The sequence below is a fragment of the Panicum virgatum genome, chromosome 8K, assembly GCF_016808335.1.
Source record: "Panicum virgatum strain AP13 chromosome 8K, P.virgatum_v5, whole genome shotgun sequence".
Taxonomy (NCBI): Eukaryota; Viridiplantae; Streptophyta; class Magnoliopsida; order Poales; family Poaceae; genus Panicum; species Panicum virgatum.
Genome location: NC_053143.1, coordinates 11,247,604 through 11,270,927, shown reverse-complemented (window position 1 = coordinate 11,270,927; position 23,324 = coordinate 11,247,604). Strand labels below are relative to the sequence as shown.

General features: G+C 48.9%; 2 protein-coding genes across 2 annotated transcripts; both read left to right on the top strand.

The window, feature by feature from the left end:
• Positions 1–625: 625 nt before the first annotated feature.
• Positions 626–2,092, top strand: LOC120646153. The gene is made up of 2 exons (XM_039922852.1): positions 626–1,036; positions 1,124–2,092. The coding sequence occupies exons 1-2, from the start codon at positions 721–723 to the stop codon at positions 1,846–1,848; spliced, it is 1,041 nt and encodes a 346-aa protein (XP_039778786.1). The 5' UTR covers positions 626–720; the 3' UTR covers positions 1,849–2,092.
• Positions 2,093–5,217: 3,125 nt separating this feature from the next.
• LOC120643922 (shewanella-like protein phosphatase 2) lies at positions 5,218–7,935 on the top strand. The gene has a single exon (XM_039920437.1). The coding sequence runs from the start codon at positions 5,284–5,286 to the stop codon at positions 6,574–6,576; it is 1,293 nt and encodes a 430-aa protein (XP_039776371.1). The 5' UTR covers positions 5,218–5,283; the 3' UTR covers positions 6,577–7,935.
• The last annotated feature ends 15,389 nt before the right edge of the window (positions 7,936–23,324 follow it).

Here is a 23,324-nt window from a genome sequence, read left to right as displayed (position 1 = left end):
AGCAAAAGTTTTAGCTCGGTCTGTTATCGAGCCAGCTCTAGCCGGCTCGCGAGCCAAAACGAGCTGCTCATTTGAACTTGAAATGTTAATCTTTTATGCTCATACGTATTGGCTATGCATATTGTATGTGTTGTATGTGTGTTGATCACTTAATATTTTACTGGTTTGCATAGTGATTGTTGTATACTTGAAATTTATATTACTAGGTATATTCATACATTCATTTTGCTAGCTGGTGGCTTGCTCTGGCAGCTGGCTGTTGTTTTTTCGAGCCGGCTCGCGAGTCAAACGAGCCAGCTCGAGCTGAAAAACAAGCCGGGTAACGAGTCGAGCCGAGCCGAGCCGGCTCGATAGCCAGCCTTACGTGCGTGGCTGCCGCGTAGTCGGCCACCGTTTTCCACTTTCGTCAACTCGTCGGCGACGACCCCTTAATTCCGGCAGGCGGATGTACGCTTGCGCTGTCACTTTGCCGCCGGCTACGCCACTTCGATCACCAGCAATCCATCGATCGGCGAGCCACCCCCTCGACCCCCTCCATGGAAACTCACACGCCCTCCTCCTCCTCGGCCTCCCGGCCGCTCGTATAAGACTCTCCCTCCGCCCTCGGCCGTCTCCAAGATCTATCTCACTCAGACGACCACACAGCATCCAGAGCAAGCCGATCGCAAGCCAAGTAATTAACCCATCATTCTCTCGTCGATCGATCGCCGGCGATAGTTAATGGCGGTCCGCGGCGGCGCGGTCGTCGCCGTGCTGGTGGTGGCGCTGGCGCTGTCTTCGTCGTGGGACACGGCCTCGGCCCAGTTCTTCCAGAAACGCAAGGCCAAGCAGCCGCCCCAGAAGTCCAAGCCGGGGAGCCCCGGGCAGGTGCCGCCCGACCGCAGCAAGTTCACCACCGTCGTCGCCAACCGCTACCACAAGCGCGACTACGAGATCACCTGCACCACCGACTACGGCGCCGCCTGCTACATCAAGTGCCCCGCCCGCTGCCCCAACAAGTGCCTCGCCTACTGCGCCTACTGCCTCACCTTCTGCCGTCAGTACATCTTTACATACATATTTATACATATATATATATATATTTGTATGTTTACATCTTAATTTATATATATGTATGCCATAGTGTGTGACCTGATGCCGGGCACCTCGTGCGGGGACCCGCGCTTCACCGGCGCGGACGGCAACACCTTCTACTTCCACGGCAAGAAGGACGAGAGCTTCTGCCTCGTCTCCGACGACCAGCTCCACATCAACGCGCGCTTCATGGGCAACCGCAACGCCGAGTCCGCTCGCGACTTCACCTGGGTGCAGGCGTTGGGCGTCACCTTCGGTGGCGGCCACAGGCTCTACGTCGGCGCGCGTCGCGCCGCCGAGTGGGACGAGGACGAGGACCACGTCGTCGTCGCGCTCGACGGCGAGCCCGTCGACCTCGAGCCCGCCCGGAACGCGCGCTGGGTCTCCAAGGCCGTGCGCGGGCTCTCCGTCACCCGCACCGCCGACGCCAACGCCGTCACCGTCGAGCTCGCCGGCGTCTTCACCATCTCCGCCAACGCCGTGCCCATCACCGACGAGGACTCCCGCGTCCACAGCTACGGCAAGACCGAGCGGGACTCGCTCGTGCACCTCGACGTCGGGTACCAGTTCCACGGCCTCACCGCCGGCGTCGACGGCGTGCTGGGACAGACCTACCGCCCCAACTACGTCAGCAAGCTCGACATCGCCGCCAAGATGCCCGTCATGGGCGGCGCCGACAAGTACCGCTCGTCGGGGCTCTTCGCCACCGACTGCGCCGTCTCCCGGTTCCACCGCAGCGCCGCCGCCGACGGCTACACCTCCTTCGCCTCGTAAATGGCACGTACGGCACCCATGAATCCTGATCATATCCGTGCCATGAAATAAGTCAATGTCCCGGCGCCCAATGCATACGTCTTGTGTGTACGCTCATGATGATGATTCATCTAAACGTTACAAAATGTCCCGGCCGTGTATTTTGATTTGTTATGCGATGAATACCAACTTATAATGTGCGAATGCAACTATTTGATTTGTAATCTGGCTGACGAATAAATTGTTCTGTACTGTGTTACTTTTATTTTGGCAAATACGTTGGTAATGTACATTTCATTCTTTCATGAATTGAAGTATGCTACTCCTTCCGTTTCAAATTATAAATTATTTATTTTTTATAGATACACAATAAAAACTGGACATAGTGTATACATAGGTTCATCTATGTACTCAGAAAATTAATATAATTTATAATTTGGAATGAAGAGAGTAAAATCAAGCAAAGTCCATTTTTATGATGGGCAATTGGGCACATAGGAAACATCTCAAAATTATCATTTTTCATTGGTTGGTTTTAAATTTTTCTGAGCAAAATCGTTTGGTTTTAAATAACTCATGTTATAGTTTTTGAGACGAAATAACTCACGTTACATACGGAGTAGTATTTGGAACTTCTGTCCAGCACTAGGCTATTTTGAGTAAATTGCACCCCAGGTCTCCGAACTTGTAGCGAAGCTCATGGAGTAGGCAGCGCGGCACAGCGCAAACAGGGGGGCGGACCGGCAGTGGGGCAGGCGGGGCTTTTCTTCCTCCTCCCTCCATCCCCCATGGCTCCACCCTGCGCCGCCACCTCTCCCCTGCGGCCTCTCCTTTCTTCCCCTGCACGCGGAGGCAAGCGGGGCTGCGAGAGGAGGCAGGGTGCGCGAGTGGCTGTGCGCACCGGTCGACGGCGCACGAGCGATGGTGCGCGGCGGCCGGCAGGGGCGCGCGAGTAGCACCTCGTCCGGCAGCAGCGGCGGCGGCCCCATCTGACAGTGCGGGACACCACCACAACCCTCCTTGTACATTGCCTTGTCGTCCACTACACGCGCACCCGCCTCGCCACCCGCGCATCGCACGCCGCGCCCACGTGAGAGCTCGGCATCGCCGCCTGTGCCATTGTCGCGTAGGAGGCGAGCTCCGCCGCCTTTCGAAATCCGGCAACCTCACTCCGCCATTCTCCAATTCCCCGCACCAGTAGCAGCCCCCCGACCTCCTCCCTCAATTCCACCCACTGGCCGCGTGTGCCGCTCGCCGGAGTAGCCCTGCCGGCCAGCCGCCACCACCCGGCGCCACCATCGTCAACCTCCACAGTGAGTCCCGGCGCCGTTCATTTTCTTGTTGACAAACCATGGTTAGTGCGGGGAGGGGCAGCAATGGTGGCCCTGGATGGGAGATGACGGCGGCGGCCCACAGGGGAGGATGCTTCGCGTGGAGGTCGGAAGGGAGCGACGAGAGAGAGGCCGCTAGTGAGAGATGGGAGAGAGGGGGGAAGAGAGGGAGAAATGACCAAATATGAGAAGATAAATAAATTTAGGGTCTTTTTTGCAAATATTCGCCACTATGGCGCCATGTGGCATGCCACGTCGGCTTCGGATGCACACGTGGCGTGTTTGGGACCCCCATGAAACACTTAATGTACTTTAGGGACCTAGATGGACGATTTGAGAGTTTGGAGACCTAAGCGGAACTTCGCTATAAGTTCGGGGACCTAGAGTGCAATTTACTCGGCTATTTTGATTTTGCACCTTAGGCTCATTTGTTTTTTGGTTGAGTGGTTTTGCTTTTATATGGGCCTGATTCATGGAGTAGCTGTTTTGCATAATGGGCTAGATCCACCCTTGTCTTTCTACACAAATCGCTCCTCTTTTTTTTGGGGGGCGCGGGGGGTGGGGGTGGGGGTGGGGGTGTGGGGGCAAGATTTGCTTCTTACTTGGTATGACTTGCAGTAGCTAGCGAATTGGTTATGCATAATGACAAACAGTTTTAGAATGAATTTTTATTAGATGGCATATTTTTATGTACATTAAAGTTTTGATAAATAAACATTTGGATAAATTTTGGCACAACAATTTTGTTCAAATAGTCATGTACACTATAAAAAAATTCATCTCCATTAATAGATTGTACTAAAGATTTAGAAGGTTTATTTGAATACAATAACTTGTACTAGCTAGTTGAATAAATCCATCATTACTCGACTGAAAACATTGACATAAACATCAAATCAGCTGTACAAGATTAATAATTACTCTGCTGGACCTCTTCAACCCAGGTACGTCCATGCTAGTAATCAAAGGTTCCAACCTCTTGCCTCTGCACCAAAACAAGTGCATTTCTGGCTAATGACTACGCATACGGTATGTGCTTTTTTTAGAAACATATGTAATGGTACGTACGTACTTGCCCATGTGCAAAGGTAGCGAGGTGCGATTATTTCGCATGGATCTAATGACGGTAATTAATCGATGATTGGCTACAATGATGCTACAGTAACCATTCTCTAATCACACGTCAAAAGCCTCATTAGATTCTCCAAGGCTCCTAGCGCAAGGGTTCTGAAATTGATTTTGTAAACTGGCTTTGTTTGACATCATAATTAGCGGTCAAATTATTACTATTCCTAGCAGGCCATTGTTGTTTGGTGCTGACAACAATAACGCCATCTAATAATGCTTGAGTATTTAGGCTCGCTATCATCAAGTTAGAACTGTATTTCAATTGATGATGCCTTTTTTATTTGAGAAATGTAGAACAACTAAAATTTGCGGTGCCCAATGCGCAACACACAGAAACGTGACAGGCAAAAAAAAATCGTTGTTTGGAGATATTACCACGTTGTCCACCAAAACCAAACGCAAGTTGGATGCATTAGCAGTTGCCCTCAACAACTGGCACGTATTTGAGCTAGCTGGTCATCCCATCTTCTTAGAACCTTCGTCTCCCACTTTGAAAAAGACATTTTTCAGACGTACTAGTATACCACACGTTAGCAGCCAAATTCATGCATAGCTCCACAAGCCATCGCATAGCAACAAAAGACAAGTCAAGAAATTTCAAAGAAGCTCCTGTTTTCACCAAATGTTTATCAACAGCAGGTACATGGAATTCAAGTAAAAAACGTACGAAACGAAGACCAAGCAGATTTTTCCTTCTCTACATAGAAGTAAAAAAATTGAAATTATCAATGGAAATATTCACCGCAATAGCCAAGTAGATTTTTTTGAGACAATGGCCAAATATATTTTTATAAGTCTCCAAAACATATAGTAATGTTTTTGCGTTGACTTTTTCCAAAAGGACATTGACTGGCTACAGGAGCAGGGTGGTGGGCCCCCCATGGCAGTCTCCTAGTCCGTCCCCCAGCTCTTTTTATAAGGCGGCGGGCCGCAACCCATCTCCAGGTTCCGCCGCAGCCCACGCCGCCCGCCGACCACACGAATCCGAGCCCGAGAGATGGCGGCGGCGCCGTCCCCCTCCGTCCCCGCCTGCGGCGACCTCCCCGCAGCCGTCTCCGCCTTCGCCGACGCCTTCGTCGACTTCGCCGTCTCCGGCATCTTCTTCCCGACCCCCTCCTCCTCCTCCGCCGCCGCGGCCACATCATCACCTCCCCCTGCTCCGACGGCCCCGACCACCTTCCTCCCGTCCCCGCCCCGCCTCGTCGCCATCGGGGACCTCCACGGCGACCTCCCCAAGTCCCTCTCCGCGCTCCGCCTCGCCGGCCTCGTGCCCGCGCCCAGCGGCCCCGGCCCCGACTCCCCCGCCGCCTCGGCCTCCTGGGCCGCGGGGCCCACCCTCGCCGTCCAGCTCGGCGACATCCTCGACCGCGGCGGCGACGAGCTCCGCCTCCTCTACCTCCTCCGCCGCCTCGCCCTCTCCGCCGAGGCCCGCGGCGGCGCGCTGCTCCCCATCCTCGGCAACCACGAGGTCATGAACGTCTCCGGCGACTTCCGCTTCGCCACGCCGCAGGGCCTCCAGGAGTTCTCCGCCTGGGCGGGGTGGTACCGCGCGGGGCTCGCCATCAAGCGTCGCTGCGGGGAGCACCTCGACCCGCAGCCGAGGAACCCCTTCCTCGGCGTGCCCAAGTCCTTCCCCGGCGTCAAGCCGGAGTTTTGGGACGGGATGCGCTCCCGCCTCGCCGCGCTCCGGCCCGACGGGCCCATCGCGCGCCGGTTCCTGGCCGACCTCCCCACCGTGCTGGTGGTGGGCGACTCGGTGTTCGTCCACGGGGGGCTCCTCGAGGCCAACGTCGAGTACGGCCTCGAGCGCATCAATGCGGAGGTCAGCGAGTGGATCCGCGGTGAGGGCAGCGAAAATGCAAGGGCGCCTGAGTACGTGCGCGGCCGGGACGCTGTGGTCTGGCTCAGGAGGTTCTCTGATGGATTTGATTGCGACTGCCAGAGGCTGGAGGAGGTGCTTGGGATGATCCCGGGGGTGAAGAGGATGGTGATGGGGCACACGATTCAGACAGTGGGGATCAATGCCGTGTGTGGCGCACAGGCCGTGAGGGTTGATGTGGGGCTGTCAAAGGGGTGTGGCAATGGGCTGCCTGAAGTGCTTGAGATCAACGGGGGTGGCTCAGAAGTCAGGGTGATCACGACACCTCCCTCGGAGGCCTGGATGTACCGGAAGCAAGAGGCGGAGAAGGCTGCTGTGGAGGTGAAGGAGAAGAGAGGGGAGGTGAAGGATGGGCTTGCATTGCTTGTAAGAGAGAGCCATGGGTTGAAAGAGGTAGAGGCTAAGGCTTAATTTTTGGGTAACTCGATGGTAGGGTATTGTTTTGGTAACTCACAATTGGGATTGCCATGGTAAATTTGGGGTGACTATGTGTGGGAGGGGGGATTGGTTGTAGGAAGTGCTAGTGGATTCAAAAAGGGTATCCATGAAAGAAAGGAAAATCTGCCATGATTGTGGTTAATTGTCAAGATATGATAGTCGATTACTGATTATACCAATAGTTATTGGCCAACTTTCGCAGCTAGAATATTTTCCTTCAGTTGTGTGTTTCCCCAATGTTTCATTGCTGCTGATAGTTATTGGTCAATTTTTGCAGCTACAATATTTCTCCTTCAGTTGTGTGTTTCCCCAATGTTTCTTTGCTGCTGATAGTTATTGGTCAATTTTTGCAGCTAGGATATTTCTCCTTCAGTTGTGTGTTTCCCCAATGTTTCTTTGCTGTTGGTGCTAAAAATCATGAACAATTTTACTTGTGTTTTTTTGAATAACAATTTTGCTTGTGTTTGGTATAAAGAATTTAAGGCTGGTGCCACCAGGACTGTCTCTGGGTCAAGTGTGGCAGATTGGCTACTGTTTGGGATGTGGCCAAACCCTGCAGAAAATACCAAGAACTTTATTAAGTAGTCAAGGTCCCGGTGTAACCTGTACTTTGTGGATCCTTCCTATTGAATTCACTGATCTGAATCTTGAGCTGAAACCATCATTTGATGCTTTGGAGCTCATGGATTTGTGGCATTTCTGATCGGTTTCCATCTGTACAAACACCATAGTCAACGATTGACGATGGTACAAGCAAAATAGCCAATAGTGCTGTCAATAAACTGCAGGGTTGCAAAACTGAATACCATCTGAAATGAAGGTGACACAACATAAGTTAGGCAATTATGAGAAACATCAAGGAAACAGTCCTTCCCTTGCAGTGACCAAGTCAACACTTCCTGACAAGTTTATGAAGCAGCTGGCTTGGAGGGAATTTATCACCAGATAGTGTTAAGGGAGTGTTGGACTGGAGGTAATTGTCTTTATCTCCACATTCTCCATACTTATTGTTCAGCATCATACTACAAATGCTGATTGATGTGTATGGGTTGAATCATGCACATTTCTGTTGTTTTACTGGAAACACAGCATAACCTATGTTTGAAATTATGCTAATCCAGCTTAGAATATGTTTCCTGAAATTTGATTACTGTTGCAGTGCATGTGCAACATGTGCTAGGTTGATAGGGTCTGTGCATATCCCAATTACTAGTGAGAAGTTTCTTTGTGGCCTAGTCAGTAGCCACAAGGATGTGTCTGTTGTGCTGAAACGGAAATTGACAAATGGATCGTGCCTTGATCTGAAAAAAGAGTAGTAGACAAGGAAAGGTATCTCGATTGTGATTTGCATTTGCATCCTGAAGCCTTTTTCCACCAATTTTCTCCTCACCTGGCTGTTGAATCGGTCTCAGTGTTCCTATCCCCTCTTGTCTTATCTCTAACATGTCTGGTGTTGATGTTTTCCAAGTTTCGTCCAGGGATTTTCTCATGTGCTCAAATCATTGTGATGAAGACGTCTTCAGACTGTTCTCAAGGCAATTTGTAATGATTTGGACACCTAAATTTATCCACTGGTTCGTTGTCGTCTACACCCGAGGTGATGTGCAATCTTTCTTTGTTTTTGTCAGGTCAGTGGAAATGTGATTGACATTGAGTTTTATTACCTTTTTTGTTGGTTCATAGTCCAATTGTAAGGAACCTTTAATGTGGGGTGACTCTAAATGCTCCTAAACAGAAGCAGTCACTGAAGTTTACTTTCCGATGAGTTCTTAGTTTTTTCTTCGCGTGACAGAAGGATTGAAGCATTGTTGCTTCGCTAATGTTTGGTAGACCACTAATCTGAGTGTGCAGCATGAAAAATACTCTGATTGAAGCACCTGAAAAAAATGCAAACGGTTCACTTTTTTCTCAAATTAAATTTAATAATTTCTCACCTCTTTTATTCTTTGTTACTACTTTTCTCCAATTAGATTTAACCATTTTCCACCTCGTGTTTTCTTTGTTTTGCACAAAAACAACCTTGTTATTTTGGTGCACACACTTTTGCCTTTGTGGGGGCATGAAGTTTTTTTAGAAAAGCATAGGAGGGTAGGGAAATTAACACATCATTTAGTTTTGGGAGCTTGTTTTATTTCGCTATTACGTGTAATAATTTAGTGGACTTATTCTCCCTAATTTAGGGGTTGATGCCGGATACTACTTTCATTATTAAAAACACATTATTCTTCCGCTGCTGGCGGAGGCAGGCAATTCTTTTCAGTGCCTGCCTGGGCCTGAAATTATTTCCTGGGCCAGGCAAGAAGTTCCTGCTATAAACCAAATAACACGCAGGGCAAGTTCTGACCCAGGCAGATTCCTTCTATTTTCATAGAAATTGGCTTAAAACCACACTATCGTGGAATAATTAATTGGATGGTCAATTTCCTTAATATATAGATCCATCATCCATCTAACTTCAGCAGCAAATTACAAAAAATAGTTTACTCAATGCCAATAATTACTAAAAAGAGTCCAAAAGAAACGCTTTTATTTTCATGCAAATTTTACTCCAACGTCCATACATATTTTCCTCACCTGTCTATTTTTCATGGTCCACAGAGGTCGTGGTACACTTGGGCATTTGGCCATTCAGTTGGACATTTTTTTTTGGCGAGGAACAAGAGAGTTTTATTACTTAGAAAGATCATTACATTCCTGAGCAATAAGTTGGTCAACACACACTGGAATTACGAACCGCCGCACTGCCAAGTGCTGAGTTGAGTTCATTTTGCTAGTTGCGCAAGCTCATGTGCTACACCACTGCTCTCTCTTCTCGTATGGATAACTGTCCAATCCATCAGGCCTTCGCCGGTCTCTCTTCCTATGTCCATGATGAACTTCAAACGTGATGGGTGGTCACCCTGCGCCTTCAATGCATTCACGATGGACCCTGGCTAGCAGGAGTTTAGTTGGACATCTGGTGCTGCTTCCATGGTCAACAACACCAGTAAAACGTCTTGGCCTTTTGAACGGCTCCTACCAATGCTAGCCAGCTCCAGATTTGTAGCATTTCACCGCTTTGAAGGTTCCTCGCTCTAGGATTGATTGTAGGCGAAGGATGTATCTTCGGAGCAGCACGGGGAGCACCTGAATCATGGAAAATGAGACTATTCAGATGCTGACTATAGCGGTCCGTCAAATGTATTCAGATGCAGCAAGAAAGTTAGAAAACTAGGGAACTTGGTGGGAAATTGTGGACATGGCTGACCAGAAAATCGCAAGATTCCAGTTCCTGACACCTCTCAAGCTCACCAGAAATTGTAGAGGAGCTTTTGTCTGATTTTCTACTTTGCTCTCGCACTGAAAGTAGCAAATGATGGAGCATAACTATCACTGCTATGGTAGTCTCTCTTCACCACGCCACCTTTTAAATTAGTTTCACTTCGACTATATGCAGCACATACACCAGCGATTCCCTGTGCCAACAGTGGTCAAATCAAATGGTACTTGTAGATTTGGAATCGCTTCTGCGTATAAATTGAGAATAGCTTCTATGGTTCTACCTGTAAAGATATAATACTCGCTCGTATCTGGGCCATCAATGCTACAGATCTGTTGGGCAGTGGCAGAGCCACAGGGTATGCAGTTGTGCCATGGCATATCCTATCCTGTGGCTCAACACAGTCCAGTGCATAATATATATATTATAAAAAGAAAAAACATGCATGTTAAAAATTCTACCTGTTGCTGAGCATGCTCGCCTGCCGTGCCGGTACCGGCCGCTGCTAATCGCTACTGCTTGTGGCCTACATACAGCCTGCCGTGGTCACTCTTGCCTATTGCCGACTGCCCAGTCAAGTGCAGCCATGCAGGAGAGCAAAGGCATTGTCCAGGCATCCAACATTCGTATTAGCTATCTACTTTGTAAATTGTCTAATTTCTTTTTTCCATTGTCTCGTGTACATGTAATGGAGACATTGATTTTAAACAATTTAATTTGGGATGAAGACGATATATATTACTATGAAAACAGATTTTAGGGGCAGGTAAAAAGAAACATTTCCAGAGGTGGGTGGCGTACTCGCCCCTACTTCTCACATCTACAAATACTGTTTGCAGGAGCGGGTTACATTTTGACCCGTCTCTGGAAAAAAATCGGATCTTTACTACAAATGATTTTTGTAGTGATAATCAAGACTTCCATGTTCTTTAGAAAGCGTAGATCAAAAAATAAGAAGAAGACTCATCATTTTTAAACAGTTATAGGTGTGTACACTTTTCTCTTGCGTATTTTGAACTTAATATGTTTGATCTATTTGTAGTTAGTTTATGCAACTTTCGCACTTATCTATTTTTCCTCACCTATCTATTTTTCATGGTCGACAGAGGTCTTGGTACACTTGGGCATTCGGCCATTTAGGTTGACATTTTTTTGCAGCGAGAAGAGAGTTTTTTTTACTTAGAAAGATCATTGCATTACGGAGCAATAAGTTGCTCAATTGGAACAACGAACCACCGCACTGCCAAGTGCCGAGTTGAGTTCATTTTGTCCGCACTGCCAAGTGCCGAGTTGAGTTCATTTTGCTAGTTGCGCAAGCTCATGTGCTACACCACTTTCTCTCTCTTCTCCTATGGATAACTGTCCAATCTATCAGACCTTGGCCGCTCTTTCTTGAAAGTCCATGACGTTTGGCCTTTTGAACGGCTCCTACCAACACTTGCCAGCTCCAGATTTATAGCATTTCACCGCCGTGAAGGTTCCTCGCTCTAGGATTGATTGTAGGCGAAGGGTGGACCGACGGATCAGCACAAGGTGTTCCTGGATCATGGAAAATGACTATTGAGATGCTGACAATAGTGTGGTCCGTCAAATGTATTCAAGTTATATATATTCCCTTAATATATGTCCTCTCCCTTTTCCAAGTTATAATTGAGGAATGTTGAGTACTATATTATGCTTGTGATGAGTGAATTGTCAACCGTGCGCTTGGTCTTTGGATTGTAGGTACACGGGCATCGAGTGTCGACGGGGAGCTGCCGTGGAGGTGCTGTGGCCGATGGACCGTGCGGTGGACGGCGGTGAAGGGCAGCCGGGACCGGAGCTCGGACCGGGCGGCAGCTGTGGCGTCCACTCCTGGATCGAGGGCGCAAGCGGCGACGGAAGGCGGGTTTCTTGGTTTGCGCCACAAAACCAAGGAGGCGGACGGCGGTTGAAGACGCCAAGTCGTGGAGGCACGGGGTCGGTCTCGGGACTGACGGAGGCGACGGGCGTCGACGGCGTCTAGGGCCTCGCTGCGAGCGAGGAGGTGACGGGCGTCGGGCAGCGTCTAGGGCCGTCAGAAGGCCGAGGCGGGAACGGCGTCTAGGGCCATGGCGTGGAGGCGGGAATCTTCCCGCGCGTGAGGTTTTGGCGGTTTTCTCAAAACCGGCCACCTACTCGGGTTTCGCGGACCCTCCAAAACCGCGGACTGGATCTTCATCAAGACGGCGGCATCGCGGAGAAGACCTCGGCCGTCGGATGAGATCGTGTATAGGGGGTGCTGCAGGCCAACCGGTCTGACCGGTCCCTGGCACCGGTCTGACCGGTCTAACCAACCGGTCTGACCGGTCCAGCGTACCGGTCTGACCGGTCCCGCGAGTATAAATACCCCTTTCACTTGTGTTAGGTTAATGGAGGCTTTTGTAATCTACTCGTGGACACCTCTGCGTCTCCCTCCCTCTGTTCCTCTCGTTTGAGTTGATTTTGTCCATGGATTGATGAAACCTTGTAAGAGATTTGATTGGGAAAGGAGGTCCTATCCTCCTCGTGCCCTCTGGGCTTTTGATTCAATTCAATCCCCTGGTTTTGTGCCTTGTGCAATAGATTTTCGATTTCGTTTTTGGCACACTTGATTGAGAGGAGGCTACGAGTTCTTAGCTGTGATTCCCGTGCATCTAGCCCTGTTCTACACCCCCCTCTGGTCGCCGGCTTCGGTCCCACAATTGGTATCAGAGCTTGGTTGAGGTTTTCAGTACCTTAACCGGTTCGAAAACCACTCGGCGACCATGGCGAGTCTTGGTAAGATCCCGGTGTTTTCCGGCGAGGACTATGCCTACTGGAAGGTTCGCATGAGAGCCTTCCTACAGAGCATGGGAGCCGATGTCTGGGAGATTACCACAAACCAGCTCTACGAGGTGCTGGCTGTTCGGACCACACCTCTTCAGGTGACCCAGCACGAGGCTAACGCCAAGGCCGTCAATGCCTTGTTCGCTGGCGTTTCTCGTGCGGAGTTCTCACGCGTCCAGGGTTTTTAGGAAGCCCACAAGATTTGGACGTGTCTTGAGAACTACCACGAGGGTACACCTCAGGTGAAGGCCAGACTGTTCGAGACTCACCAGCGTGAGTACGAGAACTTCACACAGGAGCCGGGTGAGAGCATTGACCTGATGTTCAATCGTTTTCAGTCGATTGTGAACAAGGTCAATGCGAACAGATCTGCTGGTGCCTGAGTACACAGAGCACGAGAAGGCCCTTAAGTTGCTTTACGCACTTGATCGCTCTGTGTGGGATCTCAAGGTGAACACCATCATTGAGTCTGCTGGCTATAAGACTCTGACGGTGAACGAGCTTTTCAGCAAGCTCAAGGCCACGGAGGTGGATAACCAGACACGAGCCAAGCTCAATGGTGCCCCTCCTTCCAAGAGCGTCGCTCTTGTGACTGGCCCAGGTGGATCGAGCTCTAACGCTAACTCTGCTCTTGGCTTTTCTCTTGCCTCTTTGCCCTCTGTTTCAGATGAGCAGCTGGAGATGCTGGGCGACGACGACTTGTGCTTCCTGATCAGCAAGTTCCAGCGCGTCTACCATAACAGGCAGAGGAAGAAGAACCCCGGGTGCTACAACTGCGGCGATCTGAACCACTTCGTCGCCGATCGCCCCAAGAAGTCCGGCGGTGGCCAGAACAACTCCTTCGACTACTACTGCCACCGCGATCGCGAAGAGGGAGGCTCCAACAAGGAGCGTCGGTGCCACAAGCACCGCAGTCATGACCAGGGAGGACGCTTTGACAAGGAGTCGCTCAAGAAGCGCTTCCAGTACAAGGCCAAGAAGCGGGAGAAGGCCTTCCTAGCGCAGCTCAGCGACCTCGACAAAGAGCTCCGACACCGACCGCTCTTCTTCACCGACCTCCGACGACGACGACAAGAAGAAGAAGAAGCGGGACAAGGAAGCCACCGGCTTCATCGGCCTTTGCTTGGCGGCCGGTCGGCGCAAGAGCTTTTGCACCATGGCGGGCGAAGCCAATGGTGCTCGTGCGTCTTCGGGTGGACACGCTACACCGACTCACTCCGGCTCTTCTCCTGGATCCGAGAGCGATTCAGAGGTAAACTCCACGATCGACCTGCTTGATACAGAGGTTAGGGAGTTGTACGCCGCTCTCGACAACCAGAAGAGGCTGCTTAAGGAAGTAGCTAGAGAGCATAGAAAGCTTAGGGCTGAGCTGGCTTGTGCTAGGGAGAAGTCTAGTGAGGATGAGTGCGCTGGCTGCATATCTCACATGAATGATCTTGTTGCTCTCCGTGCCAAGCATGATGAGAACGTCACGAACTTAGATGTTGCTAAGATTTCGCTTGCTGACGTGTCTCATGAGCTCGCTAAGGCCAAGCATGAACTAGAACTGGTTAAGGATGCTCCTATTGTTAGCGATGTGCTTGAATGCGAGGAGTGTCCTATCTTTAAGTCTGATCTAGTTTTGTTGCAGTCTAAGTTTGCTACTGTTGTGTGCGAGCTAGAGGAGATGAAGTCTAGGCCAGTTTTGCTTGGCGCTTGTAAGCTTTGTCCTATGCTTAGGTTGGAGCTAGAGGAGAAGAACGCTTTGATCAAGTCTTTTGGAAAGACTAAGGTCATAGAGTCTAGCCCACCTATTGACTGCTCTGTTTGCCCTGGTTTGATCTCTGATTTGGATAATCTTGCGGTAGAGAAAGCCAACCTGGAGAATGAGAATACCTATCTTAGGGCGATTCTTAGTTGGGTTTCTGCTAGTGAGCCGCAGTTGGGCATGATGATCAAGCAGTTCAAGCGTGGTGATGGGTTTGGGGTCGGTTATATATACACGAAGTCAGACTTTGACAGGTTGTATGGTAAGATCGGCAAGGTTGCTGGAAACACTGCTAGCACGAGCACGCAGCCTTCGCTTGTTGACCCCGCGGATGGTGTGCTTAAAGAACCACCAAAAGCACCTCCGCAGAAGCAAGTTTGGGTTCCAAAGCCCAATGCACTGAGGAACCCTCTCGACACGCTCCCTGCTGCCACAGCCCAGGTTGCCCAGAAGAAGAGGGCTGCTCCTCCCCGTCCGCAGGTTAGGCCTCCACCTCCCAAGCGTGAGGTGAGGTACCACTGCGAGTTCTGTGACAGGGAAGGTCACCTGGAGGAGTTTTGCTTCAGGAGGAAGCGGGCTGTGAGGCGTGAGCAGGAGAGACGGAACGCGGACATGTACTCTGCTCGGGTGCATGATCCTTCTCGGCGTGGTGATAGGCGAGATGCTAGGGCGCGCCGTGTAGGTGGAGGTCAGGGAGACGGTAGTGGTTACCGTGCTCGCTTTGCCGGTCGTGCTCCTGGTCATTTTCAGTACGGCTATGGACCACGGGACCGAGGCTTTGGAGGAGGTTTTGAGGCTCCACGCTTTCCTCGCTGTAGTGCTCGTCAGTCACGCGGTAGACGAGACAGGGGATACGCTTTACCTGACTTTGCTTACCCTTCTGTAGAGCAAATGACTCGTCACTGGTTTGCTTCTCACTTTGCTAACCCCAGTGTCGAGATGTTTGCTCCTCCTTTGTCTCGATGGTGATGCAGGTTGGAGGCCTGGAGAACAAATGCACCATGGATCTTGGTCTTATGCAGGTTTGATCAAGACTTGATGGTTCTCCAAGGCTGATGGATAGCCCATGGTGGCGGTTGTATCCTATGTACATTTGAGTTTGCCCTTTGAGTTCTGTGTACATTGTCTGCTTGTGACATGTTGTAGATTCTTTATCTCATACTTGCTTTGCTTGCTAGGTCTGTACTTGTGCTATGGTGGACTAGCCACTCTGTATGCTAGTTTTTGTGGTTTTCATCTTGTCTTGACTCTTGCTAGCTCAGGGTGTGTGCTTTATCCAGTCCCCTCATGCTTGTGTAGCTTTTGCTCCTTAGGTCTGGTTGCTAGCTCAAGTATCTTCTTCATATAGTCTTGCTGCCTTGGTTCATCTTGTTGAGTACCTTTAGATTATTCTAGGGATATCTTTTGTCTTGATATGTTCTAGAGTGTCTTTTGGTATACCCTTGCATGTGGCTTGACTAACACCTAACCATTTGCTTGAGTCTTGCTTTGGATCTTTGGTGTTTTCTATCTTCTTGTGTCCTAGCTTCTCTTGTGCTAGGTACCACTTGTTGAGGGGGAGCTCTACCTTAGGTGCCGATGATGATCCAGAGTTACTACGCCGGCTGCAGGCTTCGGCCCTTCTGCTTCGACTACCTCAGCTCAGGAGGACGATCCAATACCACTACTTCCACTTCGATCATTCACCTCTACAAGAACATGTTCGAGCAGAAGGTGGACCCGCTGAGGACGCAGGGGAGGTGACCTCGAGCTTGCTATGCTCTAGGTCCAGCGGGATCTTCATCGAGGTATGTGAGCGTTCGGCTTGTACGTTTTCCTCTCAGGATGGACTTGTGGTTTTCTGATTGTTGCCTTTTCCATGGTACTCAGTTGGATCCATTTGGTCTAGTCCTGTGCGTCTTTGAGCCGTTGTATTTGCTGATTTCTTTAGTTGCTTAGCTTTTGGCTTTTCTTTGTCTTTCTCTTAAGTTTTAGTTTGGTAGTTGCATTGTGCATATGCATTGTACATGTTTGCATTTTGCATTGTCTCACTTGCACTAGCATTCTTGTATACATTGCTATGATCTTCTAGTGCCTGCTAGTGTAAGTTGATAAACTTGATCATGTATAGCTTGCTCCACTGTGTATATGACATCATCTGAGTTAAGCTATTTTGATTTGAAAATTTGAAAACATGATCACCCTGTTTTGGCTACTAGCATCTTAGGGCATGTTGATGTGCTTTGCTATCTTATTCATGATAGTGTAGCCTTTCGTTCAGCAATTCATACTTGAAATGATCTAAATCTGATAAAATTGCTTGTACTTCTCTTGAAATGGTTTGAAAAGATCCAGGTGGGATTGCTTGTCGCACTGATCGAGCTTTCGGGACGGCTCACATTGCACTTGTGAGAACCCGGGCAAGGCTGTGCATGACTGAAATGAGTGCTTTAAGCTTCTGATTGTCTTTTGGCATAGGCTTGGCCTTGTTGCTAAGTAGAGCATGACAAGCTTTCAACCCCTGGCACTAAGAATTGCTTGCCATAAATTTGATTGAAAAATGAATGTTGGCAACTTGTTTTGGCTGATTTGGCTCACCTGTATGAATATGAGTAGCACTGCTTTTCATTCCCTATTTGTTAGTGCTAGATCATGTGTGATGCTTTTATTTCTCCTAAACTGAACTTGCCTAGCTCTAGACTGATTTGATATACCCTGTTGAGCTAGATGCGGGTCCGGTTTATGGATCCACACGTGCTTGTGACTAGATGTTGCTCATATCCTTGTATCCATGAATGCTTTCACTTACACCTCCTGCATTGCATTCATTGCATAGCATCTATTCAGGGGGAGTCTCTGCTTCAGGGGGAGCTTTAGGTCTTTTTAGGCTTGATGTGTGCATGTGCCAACAAGGGGGAGAATTTTGAGAGAAGTGATCGAACAAGGGGGAGACTTGTTTGATTTTTGAAAAACGTGTTGTGCACAGGGCTTTGAGAGTGCATCATTTTGGGAGAGTTGCACTTGTGAGAGGGAAAAACTTTGCTTGGGGAGTTTCTGCTTTGTTCTTGGCTCCTGGATTTCCTCGTTTTCCCTCTGCTTCTTGCATGACTGCGTCGAGCATTACCTCTTTCTTTGAGGAGTCATGTTTTGGCTTTTGATCGATTGCGTCGAGCCTTTGCCCTTGTCTTAGGGGATCGATTTTGCTTGAGTGAGTGACTGTTCCTGTCTTTCTGAGCCTTTTGTCACTTACTTGTGCTTCTTTGTTCTTTTCTGGTTTCACTTCTCTTGGTTCGTTTGTGGTGTGTTGACAATGCACTCATCAAGGGGGAGATTGAGGAATGTTGAGTACTCTATCCTGCTTGTGATGAGTGAATTGTCAACCGTGCGGTGTGATTGTGCGCTTGGTCTTTCGATTGCAGGTACACGGGCGTCGAGTGTCGACGGGGAGCTGCCGTGGAGGTGCTGTGGCCGATGGACCGTGCGGTGGACGGAGGTGAAGGGCAGCTGTGGCGTCCACTCCTGGATCGAGGGCGCAAGCGGCGACGGAAGGCGGGTTTCTTGGTTTGCGCCACAAAACCAAGGAGGCGGACGGCGGTTGAAGACGCCAAGTCGTGGAGGCACGGGCGTCGGTCTCGGGACTGACGGAGGCGACGGGCGTCGACGGCGTCTAGGGCCTCGCTGCGAGCGAGGAGGTGACGGGCGTCGGGCGGCGTCTAGGGCCGTCAGAAGGCCGAGGCGGGAACGGCGTCTAGGGCCATGGCGTGGAGGCGGGAATCTTCCCGCGCGTGAGGTTTTGGCGGTTTTCTCAAAACCGGCCACCTACCCGGGTTTCGCGGACCCTCCAAAACCGCGGACTGGATCTTCATCAAGATGGCGGCATCGCGGAGAAGACTTCGTTTCGAAGAAAGAACCTCGGCCGTCGGATGAGATCGTGTACATGGGGTGCTGCAGGCCAACCGGTCTGACCGGTCCCTGGCACCGGTCTGACCGGTCTAACCAACCGGTCTGACCGGTCCAGCGTACCGGTCTGACCGGTCCCGCGGGTATAAATACCCCTTCACTTGTGTTAGGTTAATGACGGCTTTTGTAATCTACTCGTGGACACCTCTGTTCTCCAGGCCGCCGCCCCTGCGTCTCCCTCCCTCTGTTCCTCTCGTTTGAGTTGATTTTGTCCATGGATTGTTGAAATTTTGTAAGGGATTTGATTGGGAAAGGAGGCCCTATCCTCCTCGTGCCCTCTGGGCTTTTGATTCAATTCAATCCCCTGGTTTTGTGCCTTGTGCAATGGATTTTCGATTTCGTTTTTGGCACACTTGATTGAGAGGAGGCTACGAGTTCTTAGCTGTGATTCCCGTGCATCTAGCCCTGTTCTACACCCCCCTCTGGTCGCCGGCTTCGGTCCCACAATAATTTGTTTGAATATTGATTCCAAATTTGACCACTTGTCTTATTAAAAAATTTATTAGATGAGTGGTCAAATTTGAGGCTAAAAAAGGCAAAAAATTATAATTTGGATTGGAGGGAGCAGTTCAATGTAACTTGCGAAGTAAATTATAAAAAATACTTTACTAAATGCCAATAATTATTATAAACAAATGTTCGTGCAAATTTTATTCCAATGTCCAGATGTAATTTCCTCGCCTATCTATTTTTCATGGTCGACAGAGGTCATGGTACACTTGGGCATTTGGCCATTCAATTGGACATTTCTTCTCTTTTCTTTTTTGGCGACGATAAGAGAGTTTTATTACTTACAACAAGTTGCTTAACTAAGCTATGGACCGCCGCACTACTGCTAAGTGCTGAGTTGAGTTCATTTTGATAGTTGCGCAAGCTCATGTGCTACACCACTGCTCACTCTTCACGTATGGATAGCTGTCCAGTCCATCAAGCCTTCGCCGCTCACTCTTCCTAAGTCCATGATTATCTTCGGTGGCGATCGATGGTCACCCTGCGCCTTCAATGCATTCACCATGGAGGCAGTCCGTCTCCAGAATTGCCCAAGGTGGGCACCATTCCTTCGCCAGCAGAAGTTCAGTTGGACATCTGTTGCTGCTTCCATGGTGGCGCAACAACACCAGTAAAGCGTTTTGGCCTTTTGAAGCCAATGGAACCAGATCTCTTCAAGGCTCCTACTCCTACCAATGCTTGCCAGCACCAGATTTGTAGCATTTCACCGCCGTGAAGGTTCCTCGCACTAGGATTGATTGTAGGCGAAGGGTGTACCGAAGGATCAGCACAAGGTGTTCCTGGATCATGGAAAAAATGAGACTATTTAAGATGCTGACTATAGCGGTCCGTCAAATGTATTCAGATACAGCAAGAAAGTTAGAAAACTAAGAAACTTGGTGGGAAATTGTGGACATAGCTGACCAGAAATGGCAAGAATCCAGTTCCTGACACCTCTCAAGCCCACCAGAAAATTGTAGAGGACCTTCTGTCTGATTTTCTACTTCGCTCACATTGAAAGTACCAAACGATGCAGCATAACTATCACTACTATGGTGGTCTCTCTTCACCATGCCACCTTTTAATAAATTAGTTTCACTTCGACTATATGCAGCACATACACCAGTGATTCCGTGTTCCAACAGTGGTCTAATGGTTCCTATAAATTCGGAATCGCTTCTGTGTATAAATTGAGAATAGCTTTTATGGTTGTACCTGTAAAGATATAATACTCGCTCGTATCTGGGCCATCAATGCTACAGATCTGTTGGGTCAAAATTTAAATTCATGCACTCTTTCTCCGTTTTTTCTCCAGATTTTGAAGGGTTTTTATAGTGCAGTATGTGTACAGGGAAAAGACTGAAAAATCATCTCATCATCGCACATATAGAAGAACAATGGAATGGGTACATGATATAAGCAAAAGGCACATAAAACCTTGAAGCTCCATATATTTTGAGAGAAAAAAATTCGGTTTCAACTGGCTTGATTTGATACTATCATGGAATAATTCTATTGTCACGTCCACGATGCCAACTAACAGGCCTAAAGCTCACATATTTTAATATATGAACACATTAGTTCTACAATACTATAATGTTCTAGTACGTGTTGCTTACAATCTGAAGGTTCTGACATAGATTAAAACACATGCTTAGTGTTGACATACTGATTTGAGAATATGGCCATTTTTACACAACAAATGCTACTCCATTTTAATATTACAAAAACAATTGCTATTAGTTATGCATCAGGAAGAATTCGATTCCATGAAGTTTTTACTCAATTTGGGTGATAAACACTCCAGGATTGATTTGAAAACAAGGACATGTATTCAGATAGGATATAGAAATTCTAATTTGACTTCATATAAACAAATTAAACCCAGAGACTTGCTTACTCTTTCTGATAAAAGTAGACAGTATAGTTTGCTACACAGTTTCCAAAGGTCCAAGATGCCAGGTTGGATTATTATTTACCAGATCCACCTTTGGCTAAGTTTGTTTTTTTTTTTTGTTTTGACAACGGTACACGGGGAATCAAGCCTTGAGTGAGCATAAGGCAAACACAAGAACACTGCATACATATATCTAAAGAAAATAGAGCTGCATGCAGCCACATTGAAGCACAAGAAGATATTAGTTCAGTAGTCCCATGAAATGCTACTGTTAGATAAGACAAACGCATATAAAGTTGAAGTATTGGGTTTAATTAGCAGGTCGATCTATAGCACATTCTACCCGCAAAAAAGGGTCTATAGCACTTTCTCAATGAATATCTAGTCTATACCCAAACTGCTTCTGCCGCAAACCTATTAATTCCGGTGTATTATATTACGCAGTTAAAGGTTCCGATGCGGCGTGCATGAAGTATTTCTTAATTTTTTTTTGTGTCAGACTAGTGGAATTGTGATTATCATGGAGAAAATTCGTTACTTCTGCTGTTGTGGTATACTTCGATCTATATGAAACCTTTCATGTACGTGACTAAGGTGTCTCAAAATTCTGTTAATATGCGGAAATGTGATCACTGATCACTAAAGTTCACAACTGCAGCCATTGCTTTTTCTTCGCTCGATAGAGGAATTGCAGCACTGTTTTCATCTCCTTTTTGTTCTACGCCACTGTGTATGTATTAGAGTGTGGGATATTGGAAATTTTGTAATTAAATTTTTGAAGGATTATCTTTGATTGAAGTGTCTGAAAATTGAAGGTCTTTTTATTTCCACCAGTTATCTATACAAACCTATAAATTAACCGTTTTCGATGATGGAAAAAATTAAGGTCCCCCTATTCCCCTAGCATCTATATAAGGGCTTTGGCCTCTGACGACGGTTGCACACTAGACATCGTTGATATGGGCACCTAAATTTATTTTAAGTGTGGGACCGAAGCCGGCGACCAGAGGGGGGTGAATGAGAGCCGATCAAAATTTCTTCCAAAATTCAAACCATCGGCCTATATCCCGAAAATCACCCAAGCCCTCAAGCGTTCTGGCCAAAGTTTGGAATAGCTATGGAAAAGCTAAACCAACGCAAAAGGCCTCGAACGAGCGAGCGAAAACACGAAGCAAATCGGAAGCGAATTGGGAAAACTGCATAACTGATCTGCCTGGACCGGTCTGACCGGTGCGCTGGACCGGTCTGACCGGTCGTGCCTACCGGTCTGACCAGTGGCACCCAGAAAACCCCGAAAATCTTTGATTCAAACGGTGAATCTTGACCAAACGACTATGAAAATCGATGAAACTTGGGGGATTGCTTCGCCCCTACCCCGTGAACATATCCCCAAGAGATCTCGGCCTAAAGATCAACGAATCTTGAGAAATATGGGGGAGATAAAAAGGGATTGGGGTTTTCTCAAATACTCAAAAACTTCAATTCTGATGAGCTCGTGATTCCAGAAGATTTGGCACGCAGCTAGAAGCACGGGAATCACTCCAAAGAGCTCTACGAAACGTCACAATCAAGTGCATCAAAATCGAAACGAAAATCCATCACAAAAAGCACAAGAGAGACATAATTGGATTGATTCAAAGGCCCAGAGGGCACAAGGAGGATGGGGCCTCCTTTCCCAATCACATCCAATACAAAGTCTCATAAATCCATGGACAAATCTACTCTAAAGAGAGGAACAGGGGGAGGAAGACACAGGGGCGGCGGCCTGGAGAACAGAGGTGTCCACGAGTAGATTACAAAAGCCGCAATTAACCTAACACAAGTGAAGGGGTATTTATACCCGCGGGACCGGTCAGACCGGTACGCTGGACCGGTCAGACCGGTTGGTTAGACCGGTCAGACCGGTGCCAGGGACCGGTCAGACCGGTTGACCTGCAGCACCCTCTGTACACGATCTCATCCGACGGCCGAGGTTCTTTCTTCGGAATGAAGTCTTCTCCACGATGCCGCCGTCTTGATGAAGATCCATTCCGCGGTTTTGGAGGGTCCGCGAAACCCGGGTAGGTGGCCAGTTTTGAGAAAACCGCCAAAACCTCACCCTAGACGCTGTTCCCGCCTCGGCCTTCTGACGGCCCTAGACGCCGCCCGACGCCCGTCACCTCCTCGCCCGCAGCGAGGCCCTAGACGCCGTCGATGCCCGTCGCCTCCGTCAATCCCGAGACCGACGCCCGTGCCTCCACGACTTGGCGTCTTCAACCGCCGTTCGCCTCCTTGGTTTTGTGGCGCAAACCAAGAAACCCGCCTTCCGTCGCCGCTTGCGCCCTTGATCCAGGAGTGGACGCCACAGCTGCCGCCCGGTCCGAGCTCCGATCCTGGCTGCCCTTCACCGCCATCCACCGCACGGTCCATCGGCCACAGCACCTCCACGGCAGCTCTCCGTCGACACTCGACGCCCGTGTACCTGCAATCCAAAGACCAAGCGCACGATCACACCGCACGGTTGACAATTCACTTATCACAAGCAGGATAGAGTTCTCAACATTCCTCAATCTCCCCCTTGATGA

What these genes read in the sequence shown, in the direction of transcription:
- LOC120646153 (XM_039922852.1), top strand. Translation starts at nt 721, where the DNA reads ATGGCGGTCCGCGGCGGCGCGGTCGTCGCCGTGCTGGTGGTGGCGCTG. An exon ending in CTACTGCCTCACCTTCTGCC is followed by an intron (nt 1,037 to 1,123) that starts GTCAGTACATCT and finishes TGTATGCCATAG; the next exon opens with TGTGTGACCTGATGCCGGGC.
- LOC120643922 (XM_039920437.1), top strand. Translation starts at nt 5,284, where the DNA reads ATGGCGGCGGCGCCGTCCCCCTCCGTCCCCGCCTGCGGCGACCTCCCC.